Genomic DNA, 10,883 nt, shown 5'->3' with positions numbered 1-10,883 from the left:
TCTTTTCAACACTGCCCACAACCACTCAAGTCCCTTCTATTTGGATTCTGTACAAATGAAACCTTAACATAAAAGCTCTATTTATAAGAGACCAAATATCCTAATTCTTATAGAAAAACAATATTGTAATCCTTATAAGTCAACAATATCCTACTCCCAGTAGGAATTGGTAATAGTGTTGAAAAATCCTTTTCTTAATAGGATATAGGTTTCCTGTTTTGGCTCCATAATACCAACACATATTTGCACAAAATTAACCAGAAATCTCCAACTACACGTTTACCTAAAACTAGTAAAATAACTTCAACTATATTTTCATTTTGTAACAAAATTTTCAATTATAATTAAAGTTTATAGCATCTTCAATCATGATCATGAAAAACTACAAATTCACACTGAATTTATATAGATCCCCGTTAATTCATAAATAAAAACTGCATAAAAAAGTATCTTTAACACATTATATTTTTAAACATGCTCAAATATAGCAGAAGTCTAACGAACATGTCCGTATGCAAAAGTTTTTTAAAAAATATGCATGAAATGAATTGTACAATGAAATTACACCATTCAACTCGGATCTAGTCAATCTCTGCTTGGCTATATGGCGCGCGTCTCACTGCAAATTAATAATAATAATAATAATAATAAATGCAAATATGATATATAATAAAATATTAAAAATATTAAAAAGTATTAACATAAGTATTAAGATATAAAATTTGTACCACATCGATAATTATGAAGCTCCCCAATCGGTTATACTCACACTATGTACTTTCGATTATCGAGTACACTGCATGTTTCAACACATATGCATGCAATAAAAATTATATGTGATCATAAAATTAGGGTATAAAGTATCAGTTGAACTACTTGAGTAATTTTACCCAACCAATTGAAACTTCAATCTTTTAATTGATTTCTAACGCGAAACATTCTTATGACTATATGTAATAAAAAATAATCATATTAGAATTTGTTTGAATGATAAACATGAATATGTTAAAACGACTATTGAGTTATCTATTAACTCTAGTCTTTACTTATTAGATATCTAATATATGAATTAAATTTACCCCAACCTACTCATTTAAGCTTTTGGATTGAGTTGTGGTTTGTTCATCCTTCATATAGTGTCAGAGCAGTTGGGTCCTGTGTTTCAGCCCGTGCAAAGTTGTTTCCTCCCTATTTTATATTGATTTCCACTTGTTGGGTCTTGACGTTATTTTCCAGTGACATCTATATACAAGAGTCACGAACAACTACATTGGCCTTTTTCCTCTGTCATAGATCCAAACTTCTAATTCTTCACCCTAAATAGTAATAGAATCTAAACACATCATCGTTAAATAGAAAATTTTAATTATTGTAATTTAAAAAATACTTTACCTTAACATATACCCTATGAGTAGAACTTTCTTATGGCAGCCAGCAAACATATTAATTACTTTTGGATATCATTAGACAATCCAAACCACTTGCCTTTTATGGCAGCCACAAATGTTTTAAATTGTCTCCATCCAAATGTGTTAGAAGACATTCCTATGTGCAAAGAAAAAAAAAAGTTTTAGAAGAGTTTCCATGGATGATGATCTTAGATCAGTGAAGATACTGGAGGTCTGTAGAGTGGCTCCTCCGGTGGAGGATTCACCTGCGCCCTCGTCTCTTCCACTTACCTTCTTCGACCTTCTATGGCTGCGGTTCCATCCGACCCAACGTCTTTTCTTCTACGAATTATCGTCCACTGATATTTCCTTTCTTGACGCCATTGTTCCAAAGCTTAAAACCTCTCTCTCTCTTATTCTTCGCAACTATCTTCCTCTTGCTGGCAACCTCGTTTGGCCTCAAAACTCCCCTGCCCCCACCCTTGAGTTTGTCGAAGGTGATGGCGTTTTTCTGACGGTGGCCGAGTCCAATGCGGACTTTTACCATCTCTCCGGCAATGGCTTTCATGATGTTACTGAATATCATTCTCTTGTCCCGCAGTTGTCTGTGTTCCAGGATCGTGCTGCAGTGGTTGCTCTTCAGGTGACTGTTCAAAAGCTACAATTAGTTATTATTGCTAATCACTGCTAAATTTAAGCTATAGGTTTCATATATTTATCATGATTTATATACTATTTTTTAATACATTTTAGTCCTGATGGTGTTTTCATCCCTACTTTTTAAAAGGCGACTATTTTCTTTTTTTAATACAACAATTTGTAGAGGTGAGAATTACGACTTTTTAGTTGAAGATGGATGCCTTAATCAATTAAGCTTGAGCTACTGTTAAAAAATAAATAAATAATCAGTTGAGTGTAGGTTAGGTTGACTTAAAAAATGACTATTTTGATCCATGTTTACAAAATTTTAACACAAATTCTATATAGAACTCTTTAATCCAAAGTTATGATTGTATTACTGGAAATAATGTATTGAGTGCATATCGTGGTCAAAAAAATCAGATAGAAAAAGAAAATGATAAAGCCAAGACATCACTTTTTAAATGCACATAACTCAAATGGAATGTAAACAGACGATTGAAATACTAATCTAAACAGTTAACCACTTCATTTTATAAACTTAACACAGGTGACTTCATTTCCAAATGGAGGGTTTTCCATTGGAATAACCAACCACCATGCAATTATGGATGGAAAAACCTCGACTTCGTTTGTCAAGTCATGGGCTCGTATTTGCCATAATCTCGACACCGTCGGAGGATCGACAATGGAGGTGACGCCGTTGTACGACAGGTCAGTTATCGACGACGCGGCAGGTCTGTCCGAGATTTACGCAAACGTATGGCTGAACTCAGAAGGACCCAACAACAGGAGCTTGAACCTTAAACTACCCAAAACCCCACCTGGTTTAATCCGATGCACTCTTGAATTCACCCCCAAAAACCTGCAAAAGCTAAAACAATGGGTTTTGAAGAAGCGAGAGAACAATAAGGAGAATGATGAGCACGTATCTTCATTTGCTTTGGCAACTGCTTACCTTTGCGTATGCACCGCCAAATCTGAAGGCTTAAGAGATGGAAAGTTTTTGTTCTCATTTGGTGCTGATGCAAGGTCTCGATTGAAGCCGCCGGTGCCTTCAAATTACTTCGGTAATTGTTTGGTTGCTGCTTTTGTTTCCATGGAAAGAAGTGAGCTTTTGGGTGAAAATGGAATAGTTGTGGCTAGCGAGGCAATCTCAGAAGAAATTAGAAATTTGGGAGAAAGAGGATTAAAGGGGGCAGAGAATTTGTGCTCATCAATGGCTGCAATGATTAGTAGTGATTATTCTCAAGAAACAGGCATTATTTCAATTGCTGGGTCACCTAGATTTGAAGTTTATAGTGCAAATTTTGGGTGGGGAAAGCCAAGAAAGGTGGAAATGGTGTCGCCTGAGTCGACATCAGTTTTTCTGTTCACTGATAGTGGAAATAGTGATGGGGGAATGGAGATTGGAGTGGTTAGGGAGAGAAATGAAATGGAAACTTTCGTTGCTCTATTTGCTGAAGGTTTTGAGTGTCTTTGAAATCACAGGATTGGCAAACGCAATTATTAGTGTTGTTTTACACATTTTGAGTATTTATCTTTTAAATAAAACTAATAGATTTTATTTTTAATTAGGTATATGAAACAATCTGCAGATACATGATATATCATGCATGTATATGAATAATTAGAACACTCGCTAACACTACCATTATGCATTATTAAGTAGTAATTGGCATATATTCATATTTTTGAAGTCGAAGTTTCAAATTTCATAAAGCTGCAAGTTGACAATCAACTTTGGTGAGTTACAAAATGAATTCTATTATATCGTGGGAAAGGAAAAAAAAATTCAATTCTCACGAGAAAATAGGCACAAAGAATCAACATCATTAAGGAAAAATAAACTAAAGATAAGAATTAGAGAGAATAATTATGGAAAGTAAGTTAATGTATTTATACCCAATTCTGACCTCTTACTACAAGACATGTACAAAACGAGGAACGAAGTAAAAAACGTCAGGAACAACATTGAGAGAAGTGCGTCGGTCTAAGTAGAGGAATCTAAGTGAGAAAGACATGCACAAAAATGACAAATACTTGAACGTGCAAATTAGTAACAATCTGATCTAAAGCTCTCAAAACGAGGAACCAAATCTCGTACTTGCATACGAGAGTACTGATTGACTATTTATAGAAATCTATAAGTAGGTTCATGGCTCTGGTCTGATATAGGATTGTCAAAATTAGTTACGCGGACGATTTGTGTCTCAGTAAAACTTTGATCTATTAAATAAAGGACGTTCTGGTCGAGCTTCACGACTTAGAGTTTATCAGTTGGGGCCTCCAAACCAAGAAAGATGGTAGTGAGATGACATTCTTTCATGTCGAACAAAAGAGATCCATTTAGAAGATGATTGAAGGAATGATGGGCAAAATTTCAAAGAATGACAATAAGGGGTTGGTGTTATATTATGGTAATGACAGGAAAGAGATGCTGTTTTTTCATGAGACTAAGGGCTACTTAAAAGGGGAATGAGAGCAGAGGACTGCTGTCATTAACTTTGGTCAAAATAATGTAACAAAGCTGTTTTTAAGGATGGGAAATTGGCAAAGCACCAGAGGGATGCTGTTTTGTTATTATGCTGCTGATTCCACCCTTGGATGTTATTGTTAATATCGGTACTTGGTAGTGTAGAACTGGATAGGAAAGACGACCAATCATACGAGGATCGGCATTGAATTTTATATAGAAGTAAACAAAAGATATAATAGCAATAATATATACTTTCGAAGACTCTCAATCTTCTTGTATTCACATCCACGTGGATCTCTTTTCTTGAGTGACCTGGATCTCTTTTCTTGGTATGACTCAATCGCATGACCAAGGTGGGTGAAAACCTCATTAAAAGTATTAGAAAAACTTTATTTATTTATTTTTCGATCTTCAAAAGGGAAGGACAAAGTTAGAGATTATTTCTTTTAAAAAAACATCTCAATTGATCAAACTAGGCTTAGCCAAGCCTCTTATTTATATAAACCATGAATGATAATTTGAATCTTATTCAAATTCCTAGTCTTATATTTTAATATATCTTGTATAAACCAAAACAAATTTGATCCAAGGTATAAATCTAAGTTCTCCTAGCTCAACCTTCTTCTCTTTTGAACTTGATGGGAGTAAAAACTCGCTAAAAGAACAAGATTGAACTAGAATTAGAAGGAAACATAAGTACAAAAGAAAATAAAGACTTGAAAGATAAGTGCAACAATAAAATTGAGAATGAAAGGAAGCTGAAAATTAAAGGAGAGCTGAACTAGTGTACAAACGCTGCATAAAACTGGATAAAAACTGAATGAAAATTGGATGCCTTCTTCATTAATTGCTTGGGTATTTACAAGTGGTTGGGTGGCTGGAGAGAATCAAGGCAATTAGGTCTAACTTCAAGGGAGTTTTATTGCACATATCTTCAGACTTTAAATTCATACTAAAACCAACTCAATAACCCTCAACTGTAACAAGTCCAGGCATTCGAAATGACCTCGTTGTCCAATGTTCAAAACTGTGTGTCTTACGAACTTCCACTATGCACCAGGTGCTTTTTTTTTCCTTGGAAAAATTTTGCTACGAACTATGTGCCCACCGCTATTCTTTTGCTTTCAACAAAAACTTAAGGGTTTTGTTTTGTTTTTTCCTTATAAAAATACTCAAATTCATAATCATGCAAAAGTAAGGTGTCCTAAATGAATATCAACAATATATATATGCTGTAATATGTGCATATTAGAATAATAGATGCTCTAAAACGTGCATGTTATGAACAAAGTGAACTAAGTATTCCTTCAAATACACAATTAAAACCTACTTATAACTCTTGAAACCAAGTGATATCAAAGTGCATCAAACTCAATGAAGAACCTTAATAAGAGAGGATATGGCGAAGAACGATGCAACAATTCAAAAATCATAAAACTTTAATTCAAAGCCAATTCGCATCTTTGAGGAATTTGGAGGTCTAAATAGGACAAATAGCAGCATAATTGAAAAATAAACCGCAAGGGTCACTTTCTTGTGATAGAGAGCACCTAAGGAGAGATGGGAAGGAACAGTGTAAGGCCCTCACGCTTCGAGTGGTAAGGCATTACCCCACCCATCCAAGCACTAAAGAAGCAAATTTGAGCAAGGGGAATGCGGAGGCATAGCAAAAGAAGAAAAAGGCACCACAAGACTTGCCTGCTGATAGTAAAGAAACGAGTAATGTTGGAGCATAAATGGAAGAGAATTCAAAAGAGAGGGGTATGTCTAGTCAGGACACGGGAAAAAAACTAACACCTCCTTATCCCCAACGCTGACAAAAAAAAAATGCGCAATTAAGAAAATTCTTGGACATGCTTAAGAAACTCTATTTTAGGAAGATATTTGTTGGCTACCGATAAAGCATTAGTAGACGTGCATAAGGGCGAATTTAGCATGCGATTAAAGATCAAGAGGTCACTTTATCAATGTTTGACTATATGAAATGCCTAGCTTACCTTAAGGAGTGCTCTGTCATCCGATTTTTTTATGACATGCTTAATGATGAGTTGAGAAATGAGATGTTGCCAAAGTCTATCGAGGAGAAAAATTCAACAGATCATGATGAGATCTGTTTGGGGGTTGAAAATCGCACTGCCACGTGGAGGACAGAAAAAATGTCCAACTTTGGAGGTCTTCCCTTTGGTGGCCTACCTAAAGAGGCCGACCTGAAGATCTTCCTTTTGGTGGCCGACCTGAAGTGGCCGATCTAAAGAGCTCCACTGAGGGTCGACCTAAAGAGCTCCACTAAGGGTCGACCTGAAGAGCTCCACTGAGGGCCGACCTGAAGAGCTCCCCCGAGGGCCGACTTGAAGGCCTTGCCTAATGGCCGACCTAAGGCCTTCCGTAAAGGCCGATCTGAAGGTCTTCCCTGAAGATCATTCATGGGAGGAACAACCTTCCATACTTAGCCAAATTCCAGATGACAAGAGTATGAACTGGAATAGCTACTCCTGACAGGCCGACCTTGGTCCCAACATGCTCAACCGCTGGTCGGATTCCTTGTCGGGTACCTCAACCTATATATAGGGCACTTCACTCTTCAGTCAGGTATCGTATTCTAGCTCGACCTCCATACTAAGGTCGGACCCAAAACTGACTTGAGCGTCGAGTGTTTGTTCCCTTGTGCAGGTCTTTCCTAGCCAAGTGGCCTTTCAGCTCATTCCTGACACAAGCTCATCCCAGTCAGCCGACCTTGACCCTTTGAGCTGGTCATCCCTTTCCAAGGAAACCCAAGCTCTTCTTGCGGTCATACCTGAAAAGCAGGTCATGTTCTCCCGAAGGTCATACCTGGAGTAGGTCGAGCTCTCCTTGTGGCCGACCTTGACCAGGTCATACCCCGTCATATTTTTTGCATAAACAAGATCAACGATAGAAGCGAAAAAGTAATAAATCTAGGATATGAAATCAGAAAGAACGAGCATTAAAGAGAGTGTTTGAATTTCTAGATTTGGAAGGAAGAGCCTTTAAGCAGTTGAAACCGTCAACCAAAGAACCACCAAGGCTTGAGCTGAGAGCATTGCCCCAACATCTCTGTAATAATCTCTCAAGAAAATAAGAGAGTTCTCCTCATTAATGAAAGAAGAATTTACAAGCTTATTTAAAGGCCTAAAATAAATAACTGAAAGGAAGTTACAGCTAGATACAACTGAAGGTAACAATATTACTAACTAATTACAGATTAGTTATTATCCCCCCTCAAACAAATGTACTCTGATACATGAGTTTAGAACGAAAAAAATAGTCGATCAGTCGTACGAGCCTTAGTAAAAAGGTAAGCTAGCTGTTGGGAAGTGGAGATATAACGAAGTTCCATGTCTTTGCGAACCACCCGTTCACATACAAAATGAAAATCAATTTCTAAATGCTTTGTTCACCCATGGAAGACCGGATTATGTGCAAGTTGAATGGCTGAAATGTTATCACACCATAACAGAGGAGGAGAAGAGCTTAACACATGAAGGTCTTTAAGAATTTGACGAATCCAAGAAAGTTCAGCAGCAGTAAAAACAAGTGCCTTGTATTCCGCTTCAGTAGAACTTCGAGATACTCAAGAGATAGGACTAGAGCCTAGAAAAATCACAAAGCCTATAGTAGATCTACGGTCATTGGAATCACCAGCCCAGTCTGAATCGGAATAGGCAGTGAGGCGAAGAGAGTGATCAAGACAGCAGCCTTTTTGAAAAATCAAGCCCAAACCAACAGACCCACGCAAATAGCGAAGGACTCGTTTGGCAGCTACTAAATGCTCATCAGTGGGTGAATGCAAGTGCTGAGAGAGCTTGCTAACAGCAAATGCTATGTTTGGTCTGCTAAAGGTTAAGTAATGCAGTGCCCCAACTAAAGACCGATAATTCTTGGCATCCGCATCAGAACAAAGAGAACTCGTATGAGCACTGCTTAAGGCAATTGGTGTGGAACATGGCTTGGCACTAAGCATGCCAAAACGAGTTAAGACATCTTTGGTGTATTTAGACTGATGAACCGATATACCATGACTTGAGTAAGCAATTTCGAGACCAAGAAAGAAGCGTAAAGGACCCAAGTCAGTCATATCAAACCTCAATTTGAGTTGAGAAATCAAACAGTCAATGTAAGAAGCATGAGTCTCGGTGAGGGTGATATCATCCACATATAGTAGAAGATAAGTAAGAGAATCAGAAGTGCGTCGAACAAATAATGAAGAATCTGCTAAAGAAGCCTGAAAGCCGAGAGTGAGCAGATGAGAAGCAAAGCAGTCAAACCAGGCTCGTGGTGCCTGTTTAAGTCTATAGAGGGACTTAACCAATTTACAAACAGAATAAGGTTGATGGGGATCAATAAAGCCTTGAGGCTGCTGCATATAAACTTCTTCTTGTAATTCACCATGAAGGAAGGCGTTCTTAACGTCTAATTGACGTAATTGCCATCCAAACTGAGCGGCCAATGATAAAATAAGACGCACCGTAGGATTTTTGATCACCAGACTTAAGGTTTCATCATAATCAATACCTTATTCTTGATGGTATCCTTTGGCTACAAGTCTAGCCTTGTAACATGCAACACTTCCGTCAGGATTTCTTTTAATACGATATACTCATTTATAGCCCACAATATTTTTTCCAGAAGGCAAATCAGTGAGTACCGATGTATTCTGTTGGACAAGAGCACTAAACTCTTCCTTCCTAGCTTGTTGCCAACAAGGAATCTTAGAAGCTTTTTTAAAGGATTGGAATACAAAACTCTCCCAAAAAATATCCCCTAGAGATCCCAACAAGAGCCTCATAGCTTCTAAGTATTTTAACACAACGAATACTTAGGAACAAGAATGAAAACTCGTAAGAATCAAGATACAATTACCCCGATAATGTCGATCTTGATCAATCTCAATGTCTCTGCCAATGCCCGAGTCGCTGCCACAGATTAGCTGCCAAAACCCACTCAAAATCGGCTGCTAGAACCCCTCTTTCGATTGGTAAAACCCTAAAACCCGAACTGCAGTATTTATATACTCGAAATAGTGCCATGACACTATGGACGAAGCAGATTCACGCCCGCGCGCCCCCTTGATAGCGCCACGACGCCCTCTATAGAACCACGACGCTGCAGCTTTAGTTCTCCCAGCCTACAGAGACCGCTTCCCCTGTTTTCATCCCCGCTTTAATCCCGACAACCAATCCTAACAATTTAACACTTGGAGACAAAGCGACAATTCAATATTGTCCCATCATCCTGACACCCTCTGTCAAGGCACAGTTCTGACTGCTTTATCAACCAACTGATCCACACTACTTGGCCCTACCCAAGCTCTGTCTGTGATTGCCCCAGGACTGCGTAATGCTACGTGGTCTTGCCTCCCAGATGCTGAAGACATTGCCACTACTCTCACTTGATCTAAGTGGTCCCCATCACTTCCTTTCTCGATCAAACCCAACGACCTCTGAAGGATGATTCCCCTGATGATTTGGCACTCCTACTCATGTCCGTTGCCTTTCTAGAGACGTCACTCTTGACTTTTGTACCAACTGTAGTCTTCTCCCTTGATGCACTCTCTCGCCTATACAACTTCATCAGCTCGCTATTCCGTCTAACAACTGGGATTTGAAATCGACAACCTGTTGAACATCTTACTGAGTTGTTCCCCTTACCCTTTCCTCTACTTCCCAACTATTGTACTTGAACTTATGGCAGACTCATTTGATCTGCCTTTGTTGCAATGTTGCTAATTCTATCAAGTCTCGCCCTGAACCATTTGCAGCTACTCTATACATCCTCTATCTCTTAGATCCCCTAGCAACCTCAAACTCAGACACAGAAACAGAAGATCTCTTATGGCTTGTCACCACCACCCTGGATTCTCTCTTGAGTTTCCAGCAACCCCTAACAAACTCACTGTTGTAGTCATCATCATATAGTTTTGCTGCGGATAACAAATTAAATCTGAAGCTAGGAAATATACCTTACGCCTCGTAGCACCAACTCGACCCCTTCGCCTGCCTTCAAACAAATATCTCCAATTCCTTTTACCTTGGAGATACTCTCATTCACCATCCTCACCCAGCCATAATCACCTGCAGTAAAAGATGAGAACCAAAGTCTGTCTGAAGCAACGTGCACTGATGCTGTAGTGTCCACTACCGACTGGTGTAACGCCCCTCGTTACTCAGGTTAGTTTAATCTCAAATCTTGAGGTTTAATCGAAAATTATTTTAATTTATTTTAATTGTTCTACGTTGTTTTGTTATAGGGCTAGCATGGGTTGTGAGTTTATAATTATAATTAATGAGGTGTTGTTTTCCGCTTTTGTCCTAGGCTGTTGGACTTGGTTGTTTTATTTTTTATTATTATTCTTATTATTT

At 38.2% G+C, this 10,883-nt stretch overlaps 1 protein-coding gene across 1 annotated transcript; it reads left to right on the top strand.

The window, feature by feature from the left end:
* Positions 1–1,563: 1,563 nt before the first annotated feature.
* Positions 1,564–3,523, top strand: LOC111019524 (phenolic glucoside malonyltransferase 1-like). The gene is made up of 2 exons (XM_022295919.2): positions 1,564–2,031; positions 2,578–3,523. The coding sequence occupies exons 1-2, from the start codon at positions 1,585–1,587 to the stop codon at positions 3,508–3,510; spliced, it is 1,380 nt and encodes a 459-aa protein (XP_022151611.1). The 5' UTR covers positions 1,564–1,584; the 3' UTR covers positions 3,511–3,523.
* Positions 3,524–10,883: the final 7,360 nt, after the last annotated feature.

The sequence above is a fragment of the Momordica charantia genome (genome assembly GCF_013281855.1).
Source record: "Momordica charantia cultivar OHB3-1 chromosome 3 unlocalized genomic scaffold, Mcharantia_2.0 BLBB01000003.1, whole genome shotgun sequence".
NCBI lineage: Eukaryota > Viridiplantae > Streptophyta > Magnoliopsida > Cucurbitales > Cucurbitaceae > Momordica > Momordica charantia.
Note: the sequence above shows the minus strand (reverse complement) of the source record. Positions and strands in the feature narration are given on the sequence as shown.

Bases quoted from the DNA above. Each gene is read 5' to 3' on its own strand.
- LOC111019524 (XM_022295919.2), top strand. From the start codon at position 1,585: ATGGATGATGATCTTAGATCAGTGAAGATACTGGAGGTCTGTAGAGTG. The intron at 2,032-2,577 runs GTGACTGTTCAA...AACTTAACACAG, and splicing joins CTGCAGTGGTTGCTCTTCAG to GTGACTTCATTTCCAAATGG.